Below are 27731 nucleotides of genomic sequence, written 5' to 3'. Positions count from 1 at the left end.
AAATAGTTTCTCTGCATTATTAACAAATTCTTATTTTCAAATGAATTGCATTTAATTTTCTTTGTGGCATTTTTTCCTGCCTTTAACAACATGTAAAAACATTTGACCATGTTGCTATAGTCAAAATAATTATAAAATAACGACTTTTTTTTTTTCATTCATTCATTCATTCATTCATTCGTCCCAGTCAATTCAATGGGATATTTAGCAAAATAAATTAAGCCCAAAATCATTGATGAAACAGTTGGCCAAAAAAAAAGTTTTTTATATTTTATTTTTATATTTTGTGTTTTTTTTATTTAAGGGTTGTATTAATTTGTTTATTTGTTACTTTGTTAGAAAATGTCTCTGTCCAAAATGATAACTCAATCAAGGCTTACCAAATTTGATATATTTAAATGGAATGTTGTAGCCTAGGTTAAGATTGAAATTAACAGGATCCTTGAGAATAGTGGAAAATAATTAGGTTCCTCAAATTTGGGAATATAATACTTTTTAAAATGTAGAAAATCTTCAAGAATATCTCTTAAAATCTTTTTTTTTTTTTTTTCGGTCATTTCCAACCGGAACAGAATAAATAAAATAAGATATTAATCGTTTTGGGCGTTTGGTCATTTTATCATTTAACACAGTCTGTTAAGGGGAAATCATTGTGTGTGTGTGTATGTGTTGGGGGGTTGGTTGTTAGACGTTAGCATAATATACGATGTACTGTCATCTGCCACACTGACGTGTAGTTATGATGTGTGGCAGCTTAGCGCACAGAAGTACACACTAAATAAAGTTAAGTGCTGATGTGTGTTGACGCATCTGCGTATCATCGTGCTTGTCCTCTTACGCCGACGCCACTACTCAGGCGCACAGTTTGAAACGTTGATGACGGGTGGAAAGCTGATATTTTCTTCAAGCCTGCGTGCTATTTGTAGTGTGACACCATCTGTCCTATTCCTTCTCCCCCCGAACCTAATTAGGCCAAGCTTCCAGAGCTGCAGCCTTTCCCCTCCTCTGGTGGCCAGGCCGTGACGGAGAATGAGGAGCTGGTCTGGATGCCGGGGGTCAATGACTGTGACCTTCTCATGTACCTCAGAGCTGCAAGGTGAGCCTGAGTCTTCATTCATCAGTGTCACCCAAGTGTATTTGTTAATATCATGTAAAATCAACATTTGTTTGCATTGCACACAAATCAAATTTGATTTCACTTCTCCCCAATGCTGATTTAAAATGCTAATTGTAATTGGTTACATTTAGTTCTGTGTAGATTTGTTTTCTAGAAAACAAGAGTGATGACATGTGCTGTATGTAGGAAAGAAACTAATTATCATAACACAATTATCAAGAGCAAAATGACCCCGCCCCCCTGTTGACTATGTGCTGCATCCACAGGAGCATGGCCGCCTTTGCAGGGATGTGTGACGGAGGCTCTACAGAGGATGGATGTCTAGCAGCGTCTCGAGATGACACTACATTAAACGCACTCAACACTGTAAGGACAATACTGTAATTCTTAACACTGAGCTCAACGTAGTCGAAAATACCATCGTAATGTTTGAATCACCAGTGGTCCACCTATTACTGCATCACTTCAGTGATGGGTAATGACACGGCCCCTGAGCCAGTGGAGCCGCCTCCTGTAGTAAACTCTCCCTCAGGGCTTTCTTAATACATGAGATGTAATGAGAGATGTGGCTGTCACTCTGAATTTGAATACAGAGATATAAAATCCTATGGAGGAGATGAGAGGAGTCATAAACAGGGCATTTGTATTCCAACTCTATAAACCAGGACATTAACAGAGCTGGCTGGTCATTGTCTGTCAACCTTCCTCTTTGGATTTGCAATTCCAATGAGTAGCACTTATTTTTTTTACTCAGAGGAATAGCCCCAGTAATGTCTATTTTTCAGGCAATTTAATGTTGCACTAGGCTGGAGGCTGCATTGCGACTTGCCTTTGTCTCTGTGTTGTTCGGCGCCTCGGCTTTTCCTTTCATGCTCAAGATGAGGTTTCTGATCAATATCCATTCTTTGAAATGCACTTTGTAGTGTGTAATAGTGTATCTCCCCAATAAAACACACACACACACACAAACAGATGAGGGGAATGCTTTCACTGAGACTTAATTGCCAAAGACACTGGGAAAACCATAAACAAAGTAAACAACAAAGGACAGTAGTCCCAGGAACCTTTTTTTTTAGATCAATAAAAAATGGGTGAAAAATAAAGACAGGCTGCGACATTTTTGCACACGGAGGTTCTTACACCTTGGTTGGGCTTCAAATGTCACACTAAAAGTGTGATGCATAGTCTTTTACTGTTACACTCAAGAACATGTGATCAGAAGGTGTTTAAGGTTGGAGTATATTTGAAGTCATATATTTCTGTATAGATTTCAGCAAATATCCTCAGGACCATATGTGTCAAACTCCTAGCCTGCGGGTCACTCCTGGCCCAGCATGTAATTACATCCGGACAGTATAATCACCCAATAGCATCACATATATACAGTACAATACATTGCTGGGTAAGTAATTTTGAAATCAGAAGCCGGTAAAAAAAAAATGGTTGTTCCACTACTTTTCAATTTATCTTAAAAGGGGGTGTTGGTAATAAAATATGTGTCTCAGTGTTATTAAAAGTGAAGACAATTTTCAATTTTACACATTTTATTAAGAACCTTAACGTTGACATGATTTTCCTTGCGGGCCACATTAAATGACGTGGTGGGCCAAATCTGGCCCCGGGCCTTGAGTTTGACACCTGTGCTCTCTTAAAGACACAATGTGGAGCATTGATGACATAAACTGCAAATCCCATAATGCAGCACAGCAGTTGCCTTACCAAATGATCATTCCCTTGCCTCCATCTACATGCGACTTGAACCCTTTCTCCTTAGAGGCATGAACACATTTTCTCTGTGATGAAACTCAGAGCTTTATCCCAGACATAAACAAACATGTTGCCAAGAAAAGATGGCAAGTATTCAGCTCTGACAAAAAAAAGCAATGGATCCTGAAATAGATTTTATTTTTATGCTCAATAGGTGTTGAGGCTCTTTGACCCATTATTGAAAGTGTGCTCTGAGGTTTGGCCGCCAAAGTATGACACCCCTGTTATAGATTTAGGTTTTAGGGTATGAGCTGCTTTTCTGTTGAAATTTAAGGTTTGAATCCATGTTTAGTCAGAATACATTTATCTGCATGTGTTGTGATTTTAATTGACTTGTTTTTTGTTTTTTTTCCCCCAATCTTTTTCCCGCAGCTTCATGAGAGCAGCTATGATGCCGGCAAAGCTCTCCAGCGACTGGTGAAAAAGCCGGTACCAAAGCTGATTGAGAAGTGCTGGTCTGAGGAAGAAGTGGTAAGTGCAGCACAGCGTCCATTTTGAAACACACGCTTATAACACGTGTACGCTCTGCGTCAAGGGAAGTGTTAAAAGGATGGGGTTTTTTTTTATTCTCAATGTGGAATGTTCTTGTGTTGCATGTGCAACAGCTGACAGACTAGTTTATGCCTGTGGAGGGTGCTGTTGAGCGCAAGTTGGATCGGTGCTCTTGGTCGGAGTCAAAAAAGACATCAGGAAAAACACTTTCCAGCTCCTCCCACCCTCAAGAGCAGCTGCATCCGGTTTATCGCCCACAAAATAAATCTTTAGGGGAGAAGGCTGGAAAGGGTATAGGCTGAGGGCTGGTAATCCTATCCTCCATTTGAATTTAGATGTACATTTTGACACAGCTGTTCAAGGAATGGAATCAGAAAATGGCCGATGGGAATGGAAAGGATGCTATGCCACAACAACAACTAAATAATCACAGCTCCTTTATCATTCAAGTGAAGTACATTCAACGCATTCCTTCTGCGGGGACTTCTCCCTCCTCTTTTCTCTTTTTCCACATGATTTTACTGCTAAACCTGAAGCTTGGCCTCCTTTTGTTCGCGTTTGAGTCTAGCGCCTCAGATGTAGTGCAAGTGAAGCGGTATTCTTCTGTGCATAATTGAACATGATGGACGCGTTTTTAAGAAGGAAAAGCCGACAGCGGGTCATTTACTTTTGTTGCACCACTTTGGAGCTCTTGTTTCCCTTTCACGCTTGCAGGCAAGCATAAGGCGATACTGCTATGGAAAAGTGACATAACAAACATGTAGAAATGTTGACAATCCTTAAACAGCAGTTGTAATGTTCCATGTGTGGTGTGTGTCGTGTGGAGGCCATTAGTGCAACACTTGCCCAACCTGGGGGGGTTGGATATCCAGTAGGTCCCAGTGATCTGCTCACCACTTGTGCCTTTTCAGCCTCATGGCCTTGAGGGACATGTGTCAGTGTCGGACCAGCCCACAGAAACAAGCTCAGCTTCTCTTCATTTATTTATCATCCGCAGTGCCTTCCTTTTACATCTCTTCTCCTTCTGGCTGAGCGTCATTATCCCTGTCTGCGCTTCCTCCCCACCCTGGCCGTACTTATGAGAGATGTGAATACTTGTGACAGCGGGTGCCGCTGGAATGATAGCAGTGGCCTGTCTCCAAGGTCACTTGTCAGCCTCCCCTCCTCCACTCTGACTTGCCTTGCCCTCACACATCTCTCAGACGGCAGCTGCTGACACATAATCCAGGACCGCCACTAAACTCTCCAGATATGTATATCTGTGCAGAATACATGTCAACACAGGTAGATTTAAGTATGTTGATTTTGTACCAGGATTTATCCTTACTGAAAATGAAATGAAGATATCTTGGATCAGGCATTGTGGACACATTCTTGGCTACCTCAAGCCATTTTTACAGTGCCGTTGCCGGTAAATATACACATTATAGAGTAACACTAAGTCCAGGATTTCTTTCTCTCTTCGAGACAGAACTCATTCAAGCAGGCCTTGCGTGTTCCAACAGCTGTTGCGGCTTGCACCTTTAGGATAATTAGATGGGTGGCCACATGCACACCTGCAGCAATTGCTCTCAACACAAAGATGCGTGGGCTAAAGTCTGTGGCACTAACTTTATATATGATACGGCTCGGCTACTACCTAAGAAAGTGGTCCCGTTCCAACTTGATTTCAATCCCCATCTCGCATGACACACAGAACATCACGCTGGTAAATAGATGGCCAAAACAGTCTTGAATGGCTCGCGTTTCAAGGGGCTATAGATAAAAAAAACGTAACTTATTGCATAAGTATGTCATCTAGTGGCAGCAAATAAAAAAAGCGCCACCAGATGACGTCGTCCCGAGGCCACAGTCGTGTTTGTGGCTTGCGAGTTCGGAATACAATTACATAACTCAACCCAAAACATGATGCCGGCTTAATAAGCGCTCTCCTTTTTGGTTTATATATGAAGACATTTTTTATATATATATATATATATATATATATATATATATATATATATATATATATATATATACATTCAGAGTAATGTAAAGTTATTTTATATTTAATGTAAAGTTATTTTACACAGAGTCACACAGCCGTGGTGGCTCACACACTTCCACAGACACTTCCCCACTTACACAACACATGTTCCAACATGCAAAGCCAGACATAAATAAACAATACACGTGGTGTTTTTTGATTTTGTTGGTTTTGTTTTGTTTTTTAGTCTCATGAGATGGAAAACTCGCTAAGAATTACTCACACTTGTGTGTCAGGCTTTAATTATAGTGTAAAGGTCTCTGCTTGCTCTGACCAGTCATCTCTTTAGCAAATTGTTTTAACGATAGAAAAGTACTTGAATATTTAAAAAGAATAATAAAAATGATGGCTTGCGTTTACTAGATTATGACTCATTTACATCATCATACATCGAGCATCTACATTGGTGTTGGCATTACATATGAGTGAACGGCCTTCCAGCAAAATCTTTAGTGCAATTAATGACTTTAAAATGATGGCTTAACTTCTTATGTTTTTGAAAAATGCTCTTTGCTTTGCCGTCATTGCAAACCTAATCTAATGGAAGCTCCCGTTATAGATGCCAATAATGCCAATAACAGGCGGTGCCATCTAAACAAACAGCAGTCGCAGCAGTTTTGCAGTCTGTCGCTGTGTCAGAGATGTATGACTGCGGTGCGGCTGTAGGTCTATATTCCTCAGCCAGCTGCACTGTGCCACGGCCTATCTCAGCCTGTGTCTCCAGCTGATGGATGACCCGAGTTGGCTGCCAACATCACTGAGGTGGGAGGGAGCCCTCGGGGGGAGTAATGCCCCCACCACCAGACCACCAGTTGTTCAATATAAGCTCACCTACAGTTGACTTAAGATTGTTTTAGAGTTAAACGAAGTGATTTATGTCTGTGGTCAGCAGAGGAAGATCTATGTTCCGATACATAATTCTGCACACTCGTGTTTCACCAAGTAGCGGTATCGGTACCGTATCATGATTTTTAGGGGGCAAAAGTAATGCAATACTTGCGAAGGTTGGTGCGTAGCACGTCACACAGAAGGCGGTAGGTCGCCCGTCTGTGAGATGCGAAAGGTTAAATCCTTCCTGTATAAATGAATAAATATCCCAGAATGGAGATGTAGGTTGCCACATTCACAGGCATCTAACCTTTATGAAGAACGGTGTGTGCACATTTTCAGCCGGCTTCCTCGATAGCTCTGTTTCCTTTGAAGTGTGTCTGTTTCATCCGGTCCTACATGTGGAATTACAAACACTGTGGGGTACTGTTACAAACCACAATATATATGTGGCCGGTTAGGTCTTGAACCATCAATTGATCGCAATCCTAAACACCGGAAACATATTTATTGTTTGTCTGAGCTGTGAAGCAAAAGTGGGTGGATCATTCTCGTATCACTCTTGCCACGCAACAGGCAGATGCTTGTAATTAAACGTTTGTAATACACTCAAACTTTGTGGTTTAAACAGATAGGATCTTAACGGGAGATTGTCACTTGCCAACGGCATGAGACACGAGGTGGATTCAAAGACCGTAGGGCATTTCAAACTTGGCCAGAAATAAAACTCACTCAATGCAGTGAATGTTAATAGCTACAAATACCTAAACAATGTGGACTTTCCAAGAGTCTATAAAAGCTGACATAGCAAAAAAATTGATGGGTGGTGATGTCACTTTTTGCTATTTTACTTAATTACGATGCTCCATTTGGTCTCGTGTATGTTACAATATCTAATCAAACGATAAGCTTCCATCCTCCATTCTAGTTGTTGGGATGTCAAACGTTAAACATTCAGAGATTTTTCTGCTCAAAAGGCTTAATAATAAATGTTGGTGTCTTAAGGCATTAGGACAGTAATGGATGTATATAAAATAATGAGAGGTGTTTAAAAATGTTTAAAAATATTCTAAATTCTTTTTTTTTATTTTATCAAAAGTATTCTTATCAGTTACACTCTAGTAATAGTTTGAATTAATACAAATAAAACTAATTTGCACATGTGTGAGCTTATCTGCAGTTTTGATTTGTTTTGTTTTTTAACTCATGTTTTAGGTTTTTGCCATGGTGTCCTTTCAGTATTGGTATCAGGTACTCATTATCAAAGTCAAAATGTTGATATTGTGCTAACTCAAGTGCACACTCTAATCCATATAAACGTGTTAATTCTGAAAACTGCATATGAAATATCGTTAACTATTAAGTCAGTTATTCAATAAAGTAGTACAATTGTGGTCATACTAACATTTCCTTGTCATATCACCGTCAATCATAGGACAAATAACATTGCTCCTTAGTTTTGTTTGGCAAGCCATCATCACCCCCAGGCTCTTGAGGTTTGGTTTGTACACGACCAGCTCTGAAAGGATGTCTTTTAGCAAGTCAGCTACATTATAATGTCTCCATATTGCTTGAAATGGATTTTGTTGGCCAATGTCGTACTTGCAGTGGTGTTGTCTCAAAATAGCACATAAAAATAGTGTGGCATGTGCAAGCTGGCAATCCTGATCTTATTGATGCTTATATACACATTATCAAAACCAGTTTTCCAACTTCCAGCAATGAACTATAAGGCAGGAAGTGCGCACAGGCAACAAAGACCTATTGAGTTTTTTTTTCTATGTCTCCCTCTCCACCTCACAATGGAGAGGGGAAACTTGGGGCGGGGCTAAAAAGCGGCAGCTCTCTTGAACACACTCCCGACAGAAAGGCCTGTTTCTGCACAGCGGCTGGCTATTTGGTAGCACTCCCAGCCATAACCCCCCTCCTCTTCCTCTCACTCGCTCTCCGACTCCTCCAAACCCCTCCTCTGGCGCAGTGTTGCCCAGCAACGGAGGGCTGGAGCAATAGGAGCAGGGGCAGAGTGATTCAGGGAGCAGATTGGTGGATGATTTATTAGCCGGGCTGGAGAGCAGTGAGCTGAAATGGAGTCTTAAACTGGAGCCGACATGTAGAGAGGGAGGAGGCAGCCAGTAAGAGGAAGAAAACTGAAGTGAAGTGAAGAGGAGGGGGGAGGGAGCCCATGACAGAACGTGGAAATTATATAGTTGGGAACATAATTAAGGTGACATAATTAGGACAGACATAGAAAGTGAACTGAACCTCACGGCGACAGAACTAGGCATTACATGGACACATCTAAACTCATCTGGGAGGGAAGATAATCAAATATTGGTGAATTCTGTAGACATTTTTTTTTTGTTTTTTTATTATTAGCTGGTTTTGTCCTCACGTGTTTCAAAGGCTTGAAATTCTCCTAGTCACATTGTCGACATTGTTTTGCCATTATTGAACATACTCAATGGCCAAATGTCAGGAGTTGCTTGTAATATGGCGCTCAATTGTGGATAATCTTAGTCCTCAAGTGTGGTTGGAGGCAGCAAAGGCTCTTCAGTTGGAGACGGCTCCATCTGCTGGTTAATCAGACGCTACACCTACAGTCCGATTAGTGCAAATTAACCTCCACCTCAGCACTGCAGCATGTTTTTTTATGCTTGGGGGAAAAAATGTTTTCTTTTAACACTGCTTGCTTGTTTGGCTAAACTGAATTAAACACATTCAACTCAGTCAGTTGTCCCTTTTTCCCCCTGCAATTACGCCATTCTCTTCTCAAAAGAGTTGTTGTTGGTAGCTGTTTTTGTGTTTTTCAAATTAGGCTTTTGTTCCCCACCCAATCGGATAAACAATGTGTTGGTTACATAACATACAGTACGCTCCATGGAAAATGAACTCCCAACACTTGCGAACGATTCTGTGTCTGGTTTTCCCCCTCGCTTGTCTCCTCCTTCCATGTCCGAAACCTTTCTCCACACATCACATATCAGCCAGCTTCGTCACACTCGAGCTGCTCTTGATTGTTGCCTTCCTGTGTATGTCTTAAACACTTTGAACATCAAGTAAAGCAGATAATGGCCTGGGTATTTGTGTATAGTGTGCAAGACCTGAAGTCTGAAGTATGAACATGTAGGAATGGGGGCTTTTCTCAACTCAAATGGGAAGTGCAATGCTCCACTCCAGGTTTTCTCTCCTGCTGCAAACCAGAGGCTCTCTTGCAGAAAGATCACATGTAAAGCCTTCCCCTTTGTAGTGGAAGAGCGAGGGTGACAAGCTATTTCTTGCTTGTAAAAAAAAAAAAACAAGAGGAAAAAAACAGCAATGTACCGTCAGAGACATTGTGGATTTACTCCCTGATTCTTTCTTTTCCCTCGGCTGGATATTAGAGGCTTGTGATTATCCGTTCGGACTTTTGCCTGCTTTTAGCTGGAGTTACTTGGTGGAAACGGACGGGGGCTCGCCTCTGGAACAAGAAAGTAAATCTGGTGGTTGTCTGCTTGACTGGTTATGAATGTTTTCAGCCTCTGCTTTTTATGGCATGTGCCTCTTAAAGGAGGAGAGATGTGTTTAGGGTGTTCCGTTTTTTTTTTTTATATATACATATATTTCTCATTGAGCTGATGTTCGAGTGTCACCTTCGGTCATCTTTCAGCGATCTTTCAATTTCACCTAGGTCTATTTGTCTATCTCAAATAATGATTAGAAAAATATAAAAACTGTCCGTGTGTCAGGTATGTTTTGAGGAGGAAGTTTTGGTGGAGCCTTTGAACTTCACTTTTGTGATCAACATGTCTTCCCCATGTCTCTCTTGTTTTACATCTGCCCCCCACGTAATTTCACTGTCTCTTTTGCCCGACTTGTCATTTCCCGTCTTTTACTTTGACATGGCTTTGTTTGCAATGCATGTTAAATTGCCTGCGCAGGCTTTTAATACACATTAGAACTTTTGAACCACAGTGAAATGAAAACAATGTTTTTTTTGCAATTTTGCTGAATTTCAAATTCTAATAATTTTCTGTCTGTAAAATCTGCAGAAACGCTTCATTAAAGGGTTGAGACAGTTCGGCAAAAACTTCTTCAGGATCCGGAAGGAGCTCCTGCCGAACAAAGAAACGGTACAGTTGTTTATTTTCATCTCCTTTTAAAATGTACCTTTTTAAGTTTCATGTAACCAACAGAGTAATTGAAAAGGTCTAAGTAAAATGTAAAAAAAAAAAAAAAAAAAAAGTTCTTGGCAAAATTATTATTGCAAGTATTATTATATCTTCAATGTCATGATATAAAATGTGATACCTGATAGAACCACCCCCACCACCTCATGATAACAAATTGAATTGAAATTAATCTGCAATAAGCAAGTTGCAGTGCTGGGATATGCGTCACTGCATTTATCGCATTTGTCAGGGCTCAATACCGACCGAGTATGCAGCACCTGGAAGTGGAGCATGTCACACCAAAGCTTTAACGCGTTAAAATGGGAATCCAATCACATTACATTTGGAGGAGTTTTCTCAGTACAATATTTGTTATATCTCTGACTGTAACTTTCCGAGCAGGTAGTTCCAGGTTTTTTTTTATACTTGTTAAATGATCAGTCTTCTTATAATTTTTTTTGTGCAATAATCTTGTTCATCATATAATAAGTGATATTTGTCGTTGGTATCCACATGCCATTGGCAAATAATCACTCCGGATCATCAGGACTAATGACTTAGATTTCATTGTTTTTCGTGCATTACACCAGAACGAATTAAAGGCATTAAATGAAAAACGTTTTTGTTACTGTACACTGGCAGTCGGCGTGCGCACGCCACATACAGCATGTTAATCATCACCAACTGATTGTGTGACCAGTGTTATGGTACAACTGGGTCAAATCTAGGCATGGCAATGATTAACACTCGTATTAAGTGTGACTGTGATGAAAGCAAATACAAAGCAAAAACGTGTTTGTCATTCATACGCAGGTTCACTTTCTTTTCTGTTGGGAACTGCAAATATAATCATTTTCATACATATATTATCGACTTGCATGTTGTATCTGTGCCCCATGAACTGTTGAGTGGCGCTCCTGGCAAAGCGGTTGTCAAACTTTTTTTTTGCTCTAGCACCACAGTCCATTCTCAAAAAGACAGATGAGATTAAAAAAAAAAGTTAAGAAGCTTCTGTAAACTGCGTGTGTGTGTGTATGTAAACAATACAATACTATACAACTTTATTTAAATAGCGCATTTCACAACAGCCGGAGCTGTAACAAAGCAATTTCCATATGGTGTAATATAAATTAGAGGGAAATTAGAACACAAATGAAAACACAAACAATACATACCAGAAGAACAGCAGAACCGTAACGGTCTCATGTTTAGTCAAAAGCTAAATAACATGTATATATTGTACTTTTTAAAATTGCATTTACAAGAAAATTCCAATTTAATAACAAATGAACTAAATCATTGCATTTTAATGATCCTTTTTTGGGTGGGTGGGTTGGTCTGGCTAATTTAATGTAACAAATATTCCAAGACATTTGCCCACCTCTGCTCTCGCGCCGCATTTTTTAATCCTCAAAGCCCAATTAGAGTTTCCTGACAATAGAGTATGAATCCAGTTTTTCACAAAGGCTTTGTTAAATTATTTCTGAAATACATGCCCGGTCCGGTTGATTGGCTATAAAGAAGGTATTAGTGCAATTCAACCTGGAGGGGAGTCTTCTTGGCAGGAGAGGTAATAGACCTCCTCCAGGTTCGAGGCCTGCCACCGCCACACAGCAGAGGAAGATTAATTTCCCCCCCTGCAAATGGAAAATAAACTGCCCTTTAAACATATAAAAATAAAAGAGGAGAAAATGACAGAGCAGTGTAACAGCAAGGGGAGGAGAAAGCTAAGAAGGCTGGGCGTTAGCTCGCTGTCGACGCTGAGTAGTTTGGCTTTTTGCATAGAGAGGAAAACTCCGCTTATGACTGAACTTGCGTTTATGCTGATCGAAGCGAGTGCCATTTAATACCCGCAGGAAAGCTCTTGTTTATTTCCTCCCGCCTCCTTCCCAAATCCTACCTCTTAAACATGAGCCCAACATTAATTCTGGATGTTTCTACTCTTTGCACACATACACGTCTGTTACTGCACATGCCAGACAAAAGAAGCATATCACATCAATGCTGTTTTACCTTTGTCTTTTGTCAAGTCAGAACCATGATTGAGCTCGAGTGCAGAGCATAAAGGCCCCCGGGGGCTTTACGGGTGTGGTACGCTGTCTGTTCTTACTGTTGGACCATATTAGCCCAATCGGCACTGAGGCTTCAGTCTGGCTCGAACAGCCTGAGCTGAGGGCAAAGCACCCAGCACTGTGTAAACACATCAGGCCTGACTAACACTCTGGAATGCTTCATATAAAATCACAAAAAGGCCCGGAGGGGGAAGTGGGTGTGTCGTCTGACTCGCCTTGCTGCCACCATTTCCTTCAGTCCAGAGTTGGTGTCGTAGGGAACAAGCTCTCTGCTGCCATGGGTTTAAATAAGTAAAAATATGTAAATAAGCTGAAGCAGCAGATCAAAAGAAATGTGTAGGCCTACTAGTGTCATTGGGGTTGTTTTCTTTGGTTGTTTGTTCTTTTTTAATATATGAAAAGGTGGTTTGAGGAGAAATTAGCAGTAGCGATCAGCTCAAGCTCAGTTTGCCGTTCAGCTCAGTGGACGCATTTTAATCGAAACATTTAGGTCGATACTCATCCTCACCAGGGAAAAAAATATTAGCATGTAAGCGTTTCATGTTTCGTACACGCCACATGAATCAGTCGTCTTATGAAAATCTCAGAACACATGTGACCAGAACGGTGAATAATTTTTTCCAGCGTCACTTTATTAGGCCAGAAAGTGTGGAATCGTTGTTTCCCTCGAAGAAAATCGAGCACTGCCCCTCGGGGTCGTGTCATTAACAAAATGTCCAACAGGAAAAACTGTTTTAACTCAACCTCAAAGCAGATGTTTGCCCTCATCCAATCTGTTCAAACGTCAAAGTAAATTAATTGTCAAGTCCTTAGATCAGCAGCCAGAACCTTGGGCATGGGTTTGATTTATAAATACTTTGGTTGAAACCCTAATTAAAGCAGCTACAAACGACAGACGCCTGGGCCAGTTAGCGGCAGCTGTCAGAAGTGCCACTGAACAGCTTCCGTGTTGTGTAAATGATCTAACTCATCCGGGCATTGGAATCGCTGTGGGCTGGTCGCGTTGCCTGTCCGTATTGATGTTCTATTAACTGACAAGAGGCAAGAGCAGAGGCTAGGCAAAAGCCTTTTTTTCTGTCTGAAAGATGGAGCTGGGACAGCTATAGTTCCCTCTATAATTGAGCTCTTTGCTCGGCTTCATTTTGTGTTTTTTGGGAACAGGCTTATCAGCACAACACGCAGGCTTGAGCCTCCAGCAAAAAAAGGCTCTGTTGTCATCCAATCTGCTTTCATTGGGAAAAGCGCTTACAGCAGGAAAAACACGAGTGCTGATTCTTCAGCATGTTCATCCCTGACCTATGAAAGCAGAGCTTATTCAGTCATTCTCCTGCTGAAAGGTTCCGCACAGCAGGGAAGGGTTGTCTATTTAACCGCCTCTCACATGCACATCGCTCTGCCAACCAAGGTCTTTTTGCTATTCAGCTGATATCTTTTGCTGAGGGACAAGGAGCATTTATCTTTAGACCGGAGTCTAAAACATGGCTGGAATTTTTTTCCGTAAGAGGTAAATTAATTATATTATTGTGACGTAGGCGCTTTTGAATCGTGACATCAACGATGGCAATTTGATTATGGAAGCTCCTCCCGACAACATTATATTGATCAATACGGCACTGGCATCAAAACAGGAAATCTGAATATGCCGATTTTTTCTTTTTTAACCCATTAAGAATAGGAATTGATAAGAAAGACTAATAAATCATTCTTGTCCTGTTCAGCTACATGGTCATGCAGAATGGTGAGGATGGTTAATCTTTATTATCTTGGAATTTTTTTCTCTGTGCTATGGGGCAATTTCAAATACTGTACTCCCTCTGTGGTTCTGCATATTCTGCTATTTATTGGAAATGCAGCTGGACAGAACAAGGTTTGTAAGGGGACAGACAGAGAGCAGAACACAAATAAGGGGGCGGGGCATCACAAATTGCGGAATAACATAATATGCAACTACAATAATGTCATATAGGAGCTGCATATCTCTGACAAAAAGACGCACCCTGTGAAAAAGAGATACAACAAGTGCCCATTAGGGAGACGGGAGAAGATTGGGTAGGACAGGACTGGGCATCACAGGACGAGTGTAGTGAGCCAAGGTGTAGTTATGGCCTGCACCTGTCAGGAATTGAGTCCAATGTGCATCCTACACATTGCTTTTGGCTGTTATGAAAACATCTTTTCCCAGATGGATTGCAAATATCTATTTAGTTAAGACAAGCAGTACGGCATAGCTCAGTCCAACCACAATTAGTCTGTCCGGAAACCACATACATTTGTAGCACTATAGTTTCATTCACTTTTGTGTGTGGCACACATAATTTTTTAGCTCTGTTGTCAGAAGTGGTAAAGAGCCCGAAAATAGTGTTGTACACATTTTGACAATCTTCCCTGAAAGTACCAAATGCTTTGGTACATGTGGTGCTAAACAAAGTGGAGTACCTTTAGCCCCCAATATTGCAAACAAAACACAAAGATCATGATTGGCCAAAAAAAATACCTATGCTGTAAAATAATTTTAAACTCGTTATTACATTTATCTTAAAAATGAATGGTTTACAGCTTATTTGATTTTGAAATATGATGCATCGCTTACTTTTTGATTACGCCTTTCCTGTTAATCAGCGCTTTAGCACCATCTTGTGGCAATTCAGAGTTTTGTCGAAAGCCACAAAATCTGCATCGCCCTTTTAAAGGGAGAGTTTTCGAGCAGATTTCTGAGAGAAGGTTCAGCTAATAAAACCAAAAAAAAAAAAAAAGATTCAAAGTTAACCGCTAATGGTGGTTCATAGGTTGTTTGACAGCAAACTGTAATTTCCTGGCCAAAGTTAAATTAGTTCAAAATCTTTTTTTAACTTGACTATTTTCAAGTCACTGTGTTGCGCCGGTGTGGCATCACACAATTCACTTTTTCTGATAGATAGAACTATTACTATTGGAATCGTGTCTACAAACAACATGGTTTAAACGCAAACCACATCGGGAAATCTTGCTTCGACTCTCACCTTGGCGAAACAAACGAAACTGGACCGCTTGGTGCATGTCAGTAAGCAGGAAGAGTGCCAGTTTAGGTTGCACGAATGTTGTTTACACAACTCGCCATCAGTCGTTACCCACAAAATAGTTGTGAGTGCATGGTCTCTGCACTCTCAGATAGCAACATTTATTGCAAAAAAATGTATTTGCCAAGAGCTGTTTTGGAAAAGGTTGTGGTCGTATTGTGCGCTTGATTGTCCATTGTTACCCACTGCTGGCTTTTTACTCCTTCCCCTCCACCCGCAGCCCTCCCCCTTTTTCTGCTCTCCTCTGTTCGTTCTTTCTTCCCGTGCTCCTGCCAGTAACGGCCTTAACCGTTTGGCTTCCTGTCAAAGCAGGGGCCTTTTGTGGCTCTGTCACAAATCTGCCAGGAAAAACAGAAACCATCTGTTCAGGCCTTAGCCAGAGTGGGGATGAGGGTGTAAATGCACAAGTTCAGCCCTCGCCCTTAGTTGTGCCTTCCCACTTGGCCTCCCAACCACCAATTAGCCTGAAGATGAATGGAACCTCATCAGGTCTAATCCTTAAAAACAGGAGCATCATCGGTACGATTTAACGCAGTGTGATTCAACGCTTGCTGCAAATGTTTCATTTGATATTGTTCATGGGAGTCATTCCCACCACTCTAAGCGCTTGCTCTGTTTCTCAGTCCTGTCTCTAGGGAGATGAAACATCAGCATACTTGAATCCTCTACTGCATGAATATGTCACACATCTGTTTGTTTGTAGGCAACCATTTTAAGTGGCAATAAACGGAATGGAAGCTCTGAGCGTCGTGTTAGGGGTGTAAGCCCTTTCCATGTCGGATAATCCACGGACCAGAAAGCTCCTGCAGATTGAAGCTCTGTAAAAGGCCTCATAATGCTGAGCTTATGTTGTCACTATTTCATGTTCTACGGAATGGCAGCACACTCTGTACCGCGCTGCTCTGATTTAGTGGACAGGCGCGGGGAATTATAGCCCAGCAAGCCAAGGCCACTCTGGACTGCCATTCTTTCTGCTTACCCATATACCAATGTAATGTTTTTGGTGACCAGCTACTTTACATTATTTTACCGTCCATACCTTTTGAGTTTTGATTCATCAATTAATTGTAAATTGGTTCACCGCTTCTTGCATTAGCAATCAGCTGCGCCAGTCAATCGGCGCAGCTGTTAATGCCCATTTAAAGGCCCAAGTTCACGTTTTAGCCTGTGCCTAGTGCAGTGGTACTTGCCGTGGTGTGATTGATGGCGAATCTGCGCCTTTGTCTGCCAAGCTGTTGTTGAAGCCGTGTAGCTGTCGGCCTGCAGCAAGGCGTCAGGAAATCACTGTTGAGAACAGTCATTGTGACGCGTGCGCACGGCACCACGCGACACTTTTGATCTGCACATTTCAATTGGATTTCACATCAGGACGCCTGCCTTTCCTCAATTAACACCTAAACCTTGCCTACCCTAAACAGCTTGTCACACTCAAGTGAAAAGAGCCTAGCAAATCACTGCTAACTTCTTTCTACTTGGTTACCACATGCACAAACACTAGACCGTTTAATATCTGCAAATGTGCCATGAGTCATTTCTCCTTTCACCAACTTTCTTTATTCTCCTTTTATCAATTCTTTTACAACTATAGAATTACACAGCCTCATCTGTACTTGGGTCTAGGTCATGAAATCAATTCAACTAGTCCAGGTGTGCTCATTTGCAAAAGTCTAGAACCCTGAAAAAAAAGGTAGATTCGAACCGGGAGAGCTTTCGAGCCGCTACCTTCTTGTCAACAGAGCAGCACTCTCTCGCTCGTGTTTGCAGCACTACTTTGCCTGAGAAGAGAGAAAGTCCTTTAGGCGTTGGTAGGTATATAAATTCAACCTTCATGAGGGGGGATATCTTATTAAACTTGCCTAAGTCAAGTGAGCTAATCATTTTTCAGCCAAGCAAAGCAGCCATTGAGAAAGAATCAACTCACTCTCTTACGTCTCATACTCCAAACATCTCGAGGCATTTAATGGGCAACCACGGACCAATCTCTTCTCTTGTGCATTCTCGCAGTAAACAAGATAGTAACTTGCCTTTCCACCGGACTTGATCTCAATAGATAAAATGTTCTACACTGACACAGACAAGCTGTTGATGCACGCAATGCACTCACTAATCTTTGTCAAGTTTCCTAAATGAAGCAAGAGAAGAGAACAATCAATTGGCATTAAACCCTTGGAGCTTTGTCAAACAGCGGTTTAACAGACCTTAGATGCTAAATGGTTGCCCTCTGGGCTTTAAAGATTACAGTTGACTTACGATTCACCCTACAACCGCACCAAACCTTCATGAATTTGTAATTGGGTGGGGGGGGGGTTGCTTGAGTGCCAGCTAACAAGTGAAAAGAAGGTACGAGATGCAGAGGAAACTACATGCTTATGTTTTATGAGTGTGTCCAGAGAGCAGCTGTTAATATGTACAGGCAGAGTGCTTTCATATCCACGATTGCAAGTGTTAATGTTTCATTTGGATATTGATTTCCTGACGAGCCTTTCTGCAAGCCGGATTTATTCACGCCGCTTACTTGCGAGATCGCCCTGTCGAATGTTTGATTAAAGTTCAATTGACTCTTCCAGCGACGGGGCGAGGAGCCATTTCACTCCCCATTTGTACCGCCAAAGCACCGCCTGACATGTTCTTTTGTTCCCATTCAAACTGCTGCCACCCAGGCAGCCACCAGTGCACTGATCCTAATATCCGCGCATTCAGTCAGCCTTCTCGCCTAATCCTAGGACAGACAGGCCCACGGCACAAACATGCCCAGCCAGCTAGAAATCCTGGAATGGACTGAACTACAGATCCCTCACACATAAGCGCTGTTTGTTTTGTGATTCGTTCAACATCTTCACAGCACTTGCATTTTATTTCAGGGTGAGCTGATTACCTTCTACTACTATTGGAAGAAGACCCCGGAGGCAGCCAGCTGTCGAGCCCATCGCAGACATCGCCGCCAACCCGTCTTTCGGCGCATCAAGACACGAACAGCTTCCACTCCGGTCAACACTCCGTCCCGTCCACCCTCTAGTGAATTCTGTACGTATTGCAGGCGACGCATTGCAACAAGACCTCACATGCTCTGGAGTTTGCTCAAATTATATGATGTGTGCTGTCCTCTTGTCTTCTAGTGGACCTCAGTTCAGCCAGTGAAGATGACTTTGACAGCGAGGACAGTGAACAGGAGCTGAAGGGCTACGCCTGCCGCCACTGCTTCACTACCAGTAAGCCGCTGCGATTCATTTATAGACGCTCGCCGGGAATGCGTCAGCATCGGACTGCTTTCCACTGTGCTGGAAGACAGATGGGCATCGGATGATGTTGAGACTAATTCGATCAAATCAGACATGAGGCCAAAGCTCAATCGCTCACCACCTCATTATCCATCGCCTCTTGACTCACAGCTGGCTCCCAGTTGATCGCACGCAGATTAACACAATGTCACAATGAGGGTGGCCACTAACTTGAGCATCACAGATCTCATTAGTATTGTCATTACTGAAAATCTGTCACGTCTTTGTCTTTTCTCACGGTTCACGCTGCTGTTTGGTGTTTTTTTGCACTCCTTCAGCCTCCAAAGACTGGCACCACGGGGGCAGAGAGAACATCTTGCTGTGCACAGACTGCCGCATTCACTTCAAGAAGTACGGGGAGCTCCCTCCCATCGAGAAGCCCGTGGACCCACCGCCATTTATGTTCAAACCTGTCAAAGAGGAAGAGGATGGACTCAGCGGGAAGCATAGCATGAGGACCAGACGGAACCGAGGCTCGGTGCGCATAGTTTGTCTTTTTACTCTCATGAGCCGTCACCTCTGAGTCATTTTAGGCCAACTTTACATGCTTTCTTCAATGTGTTATTCATTTTAGGAGTCCTCGATACTGATTCGTATTAATTATCTGCTTGTTGTGTAGATGTCAACGCTACGTAGTGGTCGTAAGAAGCAAACAGCCAGTCCCGATGGCCGAGCCTCGCCTATCAATGAGGATCTGCGCTCCAGCGGGCGTACTTCGCCCAGTGCTGCAAGTACTGACAGCACCGACAGCAAGACGGACACCATGAAAAAGTCCACCAAGGTAAACGCAGAGCGGACCTCCTTCAACTTGTCTTTTAAACGTTTTTCTCGAATATTTAATCATCTCCGTCCGTGGTCCCAACAGAAGATTAAAGAGGAGGCTCCTTCACCCTTGAAGAGTGCCAAACGGCAGCGAGAGAAAGGAGCTTCAGACACGGAGGAACCTGAGAGGGCCGGTGCCAAAAAGTCCAAAACACAAGTGAGTTGCAATCATGTTTATTTTTTGTCTCATCTGTATGTGTATGTAAGCGCATAAACTCAGAGGGCTCTTTCCTCCTTCCCAGGAGCTGAGTCGACCAGACTCTCCCTCCGAGTGTGAGGGAGAGGGTGAGGGCGAGGGTGAGAGCTCCGATGGACGCAGCATCAATGAGGAGCTCAGCAGTGATCCTAAGGACATTGACCAGGACAACCGCAGCTCTTCTCCAAGCATCCCCAGTCCCCGTGACAACGAGAGTGACTCAGACTCTTCTGCCCAGCAACAGCAGCTCCTGCAGAGCCAGCACCCTCCAGTCATCCAGTGTCAGCCAAGCACCTCATCTGCTGCCCCCCCGGCACCGCCACCGCCTCCTGCCGCAGCCTCAGCCCCGTCGCTGCCTCCGCAGGTGTCCCCTACGGCGGCCTCCGCATCTCTGCCGCCTCAGCCTCTTCCTCAAGCAAGCCCCCTGGCTCTCATCCAGTCAGGATCCTCCCGCCATCCTCAAAGGCTTCCCTCTCCACATTCGCCCCTGACTCAAGCCCCGCCTCCTGGTCCCCCAGTACCACCACCGTCATTACCCAGCTCGCATCACGGCCCCATGCCTCCCATGCCACATCCGCTGCTGCCTGGCCCCCCACACTTGCCCCACCCACACTCACTGCCCGGCCAGGGCTTCCCTGTCAGTCAGTCTCAGGTCCCGCCCCTGCCAATATCAAGCCAGTCACAACCAAGGCCGCACTCCCCTCCCTCTCAGTCGTCTTCTCACAGTGGAGGACAGCCTCCCCGGGAGCAGCCCCTCCCACCTGCACCAATGTCAATGCCTCACATCAAGCCCCCACCGACAACACCTATCTCTCAGATACCCACTCCACAGTCCCACAAACACCCGCCGCATGTGTCGGCGCCTCCGTTCCCGCAGATGCCTTCCAACCTGCCTCCACCTCCTGCTCTCAAGCCCCTCAGCTCGCTATCCACCCACCACCCTCCGTCGGCACACCCGCCTCCGCTTCAGCTCATGTCTCAGGGGCAGCAGCTTCAGCCTCCCCCGGCGCAGCCTCCAGTTCTCACCCAGTCCCAAAGCCTGCCTTCATCATCCAGCCACCAGCCTCCTCCAGCTCCTTCACTGCCGCCCTCTGCGGGGGCACCACATCCCAATGGGCCGCCACCGCTGCCCTTCCCCCCTCACCCTTACAGTACAGTTCTACCTCCAACCGGCCCCTCCGCATCCTCATCAAACTCTATGCCGGGATTACAACCTGTGTCTTCCTCCGTCCCGCCCTCCTCAATTTCCATGCCGCTCCCTGCGTCTGTCACTTGTGGCGGACTGGGCACAGGGCTCCCGCCCGTGCACATCAAAGAGGAGCCGCTGGATGAGACGGAAGAGCCAGAGAGCCCCCCGCCCCCACAGAGGAGTCCCTCCCCCGAGCCCACTGTCGTCAACACGCCAAGCCATGCCAGCCAGTCTGCACGGTATGTTCTTGTCGCCAGTGCCGATTGCTATACGATATTGTTGCGTCACAAAAGCATGTGACTTGCAGCTCCGGTTTTTTTTGCATTACTTGCGAGGATGACTCTGAACGCGCGCAAAAGCAGTTAGTTTTCAGGATTTACTGTTGAAATGTTCAACCTCAATCATCTCAGCCACAATTTGCTCCTGGCTGGAAACGTTCATGTAAGAGGAGCAGGGAGATGAATTCCATTGGAATGTTAATTTGTATTTTTTTTAGCTTAAGTGTTTTTTTTAAACTGCAAGGCAATGCAATGAATAGGTCCACGCAATGCGACTGGAATATTTGAACCAAATGCAAGTAAGTTGTCTTCCAGTGCATTTGTATTTGACTATTTTGCCAACCAACAAACATTGTTTACATTCTAAAAACATAACACGTATATCATTATGGATTGACCAGCAGGGATTGGGGTGAGCTGTTCCATAGGCTGTCTATCCCCACCCCCATTCATTAATCAAACCATAATTGAGCCTTCTTGATTTTGATGATTTTATTTCCTCTTTTTTTAAACACAGGTTCTACAAGCATCTGGACCGCGGTTACAACTCGTGCGCTAGGACCGATTTCTACTTCACTCCATTGGCCTCTTCCAAACTGGCCAAGAAACGAGAGGAAGCTGTGGAAAAGGCCAAGAGAGAAGCCGAGCAGAAAGTACGGGAAGAGAAGGAGAGAGAGAGGGAGAGGGAAAAGGAACGGGAGAGAGAGCGGGAACGAGAAAAGGAGGCCGAGCGAGCAGCGGTGAGTTGTTGTGCTTGTTTTAATGCGAGTGGGAATATTTCCTTTTGAGCACTTTCTAAACATGGTTCCTGTCCCCTCACAGAAAGCCTCCTCCTCGGCCCATGAGAGCAGAATGGGCGAACCGCAGATGGCCGGGCCCGCCCACATGCGTACCCCCTTCGACGGACCCCCCACCACTATTGCAGCCGTGCCTCCCTACATTGGCCCCGACACCCCTGCCCTGCGCACCCTCAGCGAATACGCCCGACCTCACGTCATGTCCCCGACCAATCGAAATCACCCCTTCTTCGTGTCCCTCAACCCTGCAGACCCCTTGCTGGCCTACCACATGCCCAGCCTCTACAACGCCGACCCGGCCATGCGGGAGCGCGAGCTGCGAGAGCGGGAGATGCGCGAGAGGGAGATCCGCGAGCGGGAGCTGCGGGAAAGGATGAAACCCGGTTTTGAGGTCAAACCTCCCGAAATGGACACTCTTCACCCTTCCACAAACCCCATGGAGCACTTCGCCCGACACGGGGCCATCACGTTGCCCCCCATGGCCGGCCCTCACCCCTTCGCCTCCTTCCACCCGGGCTTGAACCCGTTAGAGCGTGAGCGGCTAGCCCTCGCCGGGCCTCAGCTGCGACCGGACATGAGCTACCCGGAGAGGCTGGCGGCGGAGAGACTCCACGCCGAGAGGATGGCCACCATGGCCAACGACCCCATCGCCAGGCTCCAGATGTTCAATGTCACGCCGCACCACCACCAGCACTCACACATCCACTCCCATCTGCACCTGCACCAGCAAGACCCTCTTCACCAAGGTAAATCGAAGCCCTGCACATTACACAAACATCATGCACCATTCACAAAATGTTGGGCATATTCGGCTATCAGGTGAAATTTCAGGATAAACCTAAAATGCACTTTAACCTGAACAGGTGAACTTCATTTGACCTTCTCAAATGGTTTAATTGACCATCTATTCATTGTTTCAATGCTTTTTGTGCAACCCGCTCTTCTCTAGCAAGTAACTTTGACAAGATTCACAACAAACGTTTGAGTCATGAAAATGTTCCAAGAACGTCAGATTTTATTGACTCTTCCAGTTTCTCTCTATCTCTCTTACAACCTGCTGATAACACTCGAAGCTCAGTAGCCACGTCACACTGAGGTTTGTAGCCACACTGTGACGAGGTACCTTTAATCTTTAGCTCGTATACTCATGTATTTATTTACACTTTCACTGTCTGGGCCACTTGAAACGGATGTTTACCACACTGGTCCGGATTTTTTATGCAGGTGTAAATTTAAAAAACAAAAACAAATGAGCAAGTGTAAACACAAACCAGGGTTGATCGAACCAAACATACCTGATCCTCCGTCTTGTATTTAGACACGCCGCCGCCAGCACACGCTCCTTCAGGTTATTGCATACATTCCCCGACGCTGTTTTAAAATTAGAAACAAGAGTATTGACTGAAACCTGCGTTGAATGAGCTGCTCTTGCCACTCAAAAGTAGTTTCCAGCTCGACTAACAGCTCAAATATGCGGAACAAGGATGCAGCTCACTGGAATTCCATGTTTTCCTCCATTTGTGCCCACCATTCTGCCTCGTCATTTCGGTGCAAGGAGCACTGACCATCACATGCCTGAGCATGACTTTATAGAATAGAGTTCACTGGTAAAGAGTACAGCGTGAATACAAAACGCACCGAACAAAAACAATTGAGTCCACTTTTGGTTTCAATTGTCAAACTCCTCATGATGTGAAAATGTGAAACTCATGAAGAGGACTGCTTAAATAGCAATTGCAGTTGATCCAAGAAATGTACTTTGAACTCCAGGACATGTGCATTCAAAGGTTTAGAGAAGGTCAAATTGCATTTTAGGTACATCCTGAATTTTCACCCCAGAGCCCAATATCCCTAACTATTTGCGAGTAGCAGATATGTTCATTGTACGAATCATTCAGAATGTCTATGCCGGCAAATGATTTGCAAGAAGATGAGGAATTTTACTCATGACATCAACCCGCAAACTGCTGTTTTACGTGCACGGGTTAATTAATATATGCTTGAGATCATCCTACTACTACTGCAATGCCAAAGAACTGTTAAATTCTAAACTTAAACTTGTAAAGCAACTTACAATAAATGTGCTTTTTTAGGATTAAACCCTTTTTTTTTTTTTTTTTTTTTTTTTTTTTTTACTATGTTGCAATGTTTTGCTATTATGGTCATACTTGCCTAAGGAAAACATTCTCATGACATCGAGTGATTGGGATAAAATTGGTTCCACTCATATTTTCATTTGGGTGTGTTATTATCAAAACCCCGTTGCAAAATGTGCCTGTTCAACGGTTCGCCTTATTATAATTTGCAATGTACAGCCAAAACTAAAATACAAATCACACAACTCATATTACACGCAGTCATGATGCTTGCCTTGAAAAGCACTATTTAAATGATGATGATGATGATTCTCATAAGCAGTAATATTAGTCCAATTTGAAAATATATCTGATTTATAATGAGGGTTGTACAGCTGAATTGCCATTTTGAGATGTTTATCTATCAGCACAGAATTGTAATCACATTGTTAGTCAAGCAAATGTATTAACTAAAAACAAAACAATTGTGCTAATATTTAATTTTAAATACATTATAGAAGGATAATGAGACTACTCTGAGCTGATGTAATGCTTTTGTTGTCATAATGGAATTTTTTATTTGAGTCTTCTGTAGATTAACATTAACAGGAAATTGATGTTTTATAGCACTTGTATGTTGAATGAATATGTTCCCTTGTACTCTGAACGTAAGGCTCTGACACCCAGCAGGTGGTGGTGAATGTCTTGTGTGTCCTCCAGGTTCCGGGGCCCACCCCCTCGCCGTAGACCCCCTGGCGGTCGGACCGCACCTGGCTCGCTTCCCGTACCCGCCCGGCGCCATCCCCAACCCGCTCCTCGGCCAGCCGCCACACGAACACGAGATGCTCCGCCACCCGGTGTTCGGTAGGCACCCGGCCGCTCTCGTCTATCATTGGGGTTGCGAAACGGGAAAGCTTCTAGTTTCTCTTTGTAGACATCAATGCAAGATAATACAATTAAAGTACAATTGTCATATTTTGAAATATTTTCTTAAACAATCACTTGTGTCATTGAAGAAAAAAAAACATGATTGTTGAGTGAAAATGTCTCATCTGCCTGACCCAATCCCATTCAAAAATTAACACCCACAAATAAGTCCCATGCCAAATCAAAATCCCGTGGAAAGTTTTCCAAACATTCCTGCAATTTTGCAATCGTAATTTATGAATCGAGGCGCTGAAATGTTTGCTTTGTGCAGGAGCTCCATACCCACGGGACCTACCCGGCGGTCTGCCGCCGCCCATGTCAGCGGCCCACCAGCTGCAGGCCATGCACGCCCAGTCGGCCGAGCTCCAGAGGCTGGCCATGGAGCAGCAGTGGCTTCATGGCCACCATCACATGCACGGAGGCCCGCTGCCCGGCCAGGAGGACTACTACAGGTTCGACCAGCACCACCCTGCAGCCGCCATTGGTCCTTGTCGCAAAGTGGATATAGTCATAGATTAATTTCTGTTGTCACTCATTGTATATCTCACAAATACTGACTTGCTTAATATGACTGGGGATAGTTTCTGATTGATCGTCTCAGAGATATTCATTTCCAACTCTTAAATCGTCTCACAAAAATGTCCAAACAACACAATGAGGTTTAACGCATGTTTTTTTTTTTGGTTTTGTCTTCTTCCTTTCAGCCGACTGAAGAAAGAGAGCGACAAACAGCTGTAACTGGCCCAGGGAGGAGACAGGAAGTTGTGAACAACGCAAAAAGGCCAAGTGGATCCAATTCTTCTTATTTTTCATCTCCCCTCCACACCCCCTGAGAGATTTCTTTGGTATATAGCCAGTAAAGTGACACAACATCCTGAAGACTCCTGCATGACAAGCTTCCCTGGCATTTCTTTTTGTAGGTGCTAGAACAAGAAGACACACTGTGCTTATCCCCCCAAAAAAAAAAAAGAATAACAACATGGCCGCCTACGGAAAATAACAAGTGCTATCTTAAATTCAACATTTATTTTAATACATTGTTGGACCTTTTTTTTAATCATTTTAAGAAGAGCTACCGCATGGAGTTTTTTTTTCCTTTTTATTTGGAATTTGTAAATAGTATATATAAACATATAATTATAATTATTATTATTACTAGGTGTGGACAAACAAGTCGTTTCAACCTCCGCTGCAGTTGTGTTGATGCATTATCCCTTGTTTCAAAGGGGAGCACCATGGCATTATTCTTCTTATGATTTGAACCATTTGAGTTGTGACCTTGGTCTGACATTGCCGTGTTAGATTTAGTCCCACGTAGCCCATGTGATAACCCCGCCCCGCCCAACCCGAAACCTGTCACACCAACTCATCACACACCAGCTTTTTCAGAATGTGTCAACACGGCGTGTTGACTTTGTGACTTGAAACACTTGAAGCTTCACTTCATCCATGACGACAACTAAAACGAACATTTGCACTGAAATTTATTTTTATCCTCTGCCGTCGTTATTTAAGCCCAAAACATCAAGTCATATGAAATACCTTTTTTCCCCCCCCCAACAATTTGGACAATGCCAGAAGTCTTTTTATTATAGATGAATTTGATACATCATCACAGGAGCCCTATGGGACTTTTTTAACAGTGGCATCCTCTCCCGTCATGTTCACTGTGGTCGCACATGCGACTACCAGTGAGCGCGCATGTGCGTATGTCTGTGCGTGTGTGTGTGTCACACCAGTGTGCGCTTCATGTTTTCCAACTCAATGCACGAAGACTGTTTGACTTGTCATGGATTTTAACAAAACTGTGGCTTACTCATTTTTTTATGATTTTCTTTTTGCCAAATGAAGAAACTGTACTCGCATTTAAATGACCATGTCATACTTCCTCGGAGCACTATTTTTATGTTGTTGTTTTTTGCAAATGGAAAGTCTTCTGACCTTCCCTTTCTGACGCACTCTTCATCCTCCCGTCCTTCCCTGAGCGTCCTTCTTTGCCTTTCCCGACCCTTTTTTGTGTCTCCAAACCTTTGGTGTTCAGTGTTGTCAATGGTTTAGCTTCTCGTTTCAAAGCGGCAGCAGCAGAATGTCCGTTCTGACTGCCAAGATTTCTATATATACTGGTATCTTGAAGCTTATTGTATATATGAGTAGTCGCCATGGGATGACACAATGTAAACAAAAAGTAGAAAGAAATAAGAAAAATTGTGAGTCCTGTGTTCTCTCCATTTGAGTATTTTGTAATTTTTTTGAAAAATTTGTGGAATTAAAATGAACGACTAAGTTACACCACAATATGTGACTCTAATTTGAATGTCTTCTATATCCATATTGTCGACTGTGGATGAGTTACATCCTATGACTAACTCTCTTTGGACGACAGGCGGTGTTCACGCTTGACTGGTTTCTAGCCAGTCACAGGGCACCATTAATGCTCACATGTGTGCAGACTCGGCCAGCTGAGGTTTGCAGATTCTACCCTTGTCAGTTTAGACGGAGTCTTTTTCTTGTTTAAAACAGCAAAGTTAAGAGTGTGATCACAATAAAATATTCTCAATGAATACAGACCCGTTCACTCTCATTTAAGGAAGCTGCGGAAAGGAGAGGACTGTGAGAGGAAGTGCTGGTGTTTTCAATAGGATGTGTTTATGTATGTATTTATT

General features: G+C 43.6%; 1 protein-coding gene across 4 annotated transcripts in view; it reads left to right on the top strand.

Annotated features, from left to right (window-relative positions):
* rerea (arginine-glutamic acid dipeptide (RE) repeats a) overlaps window positions 1-27363 on the top strand; it is an 89245-nt gene extending 61882 nt beyond the window's left edge. For 2 of the 4 annotated variants that reach the window (XM_088289860.1, XM_088289862.1), the window contains 15 exons: window positions 972-1096; window positions 1384-1483; window positions 3257-3355; window positions 10259-10339; window positions 18368-18530; window positions 18623-18715; window positions 19063-19262; window positions 19404-19565; window positions 19650-19763; window positions 19849-21230; window positions 21787-22009; window positions 22092-22812; window positions 24862-25005; window positions 25340-25520; window positions 25773-27363. In XM_088289860.1, the coding sequence (XP_088145986.1) occupies window positions 972-1096; window positions 1384-1483; window positions 3257-3355; window positions 10259-10339; window positions 18368-18530; window positions 18623-18715; window positions 19063-19262; window positions 19404-19565; window positions 19650-19763; window positions 19849-21230; window positions 21787-22009; window positions 22092-22812; window positions 24862-25005; window positions 25340-25520; window positions 25773-25806 (3822 nt within the window). In that variant the 3' untranslated portion in view covers window positions 25807-27363. Of the gene's footprint in view, window positions 1-971; window positions 1097-1383; window positions 1484-3256; window positions 3356-10258; window positions 10340-18367; window positions 18531-18622; window positions 18716-19062; window positions 19263-19403; window positions 19566-19649; window positions 19764-19848; window positions 21231-21786; window positions 22010-22091; window positions 22813-24831; window positions 25006-25339; window positions 25521-25772 lie in introns of all 4 variants that reach the window. The other 2 variants (XM_088289859.1, XM_088289861.1) reach the window with 1 other exon arrangement.
* The last annotated feature ends 368 nt before the right edge of the window (window positions 27364-27731 follow it).

This window comes from Idiotropiscis lumnitzeri, chromosome 3 (assembly GCF_059441095.1).
Source record: "Idiotropiscis lumnitzeri isolate Australia: NSW breed Sydney's pygmy pipehorse chromosome 3, RoL_Ilum_1.0, whole genome shotgun sequence".
Taxonomy (NCBI): domain Eukaryota; kingdom Metazoa; phylum Chordata; class Actinopteri; order Syngnathiformes; family Syngnathidae; genus Idiotropiscis; species Idiotropiscis lumnitzeri.
Note: the sequence above shows the minus strand (reverse complement) of the source record. Positions and strands in the feature narration are given on the sequence as shown.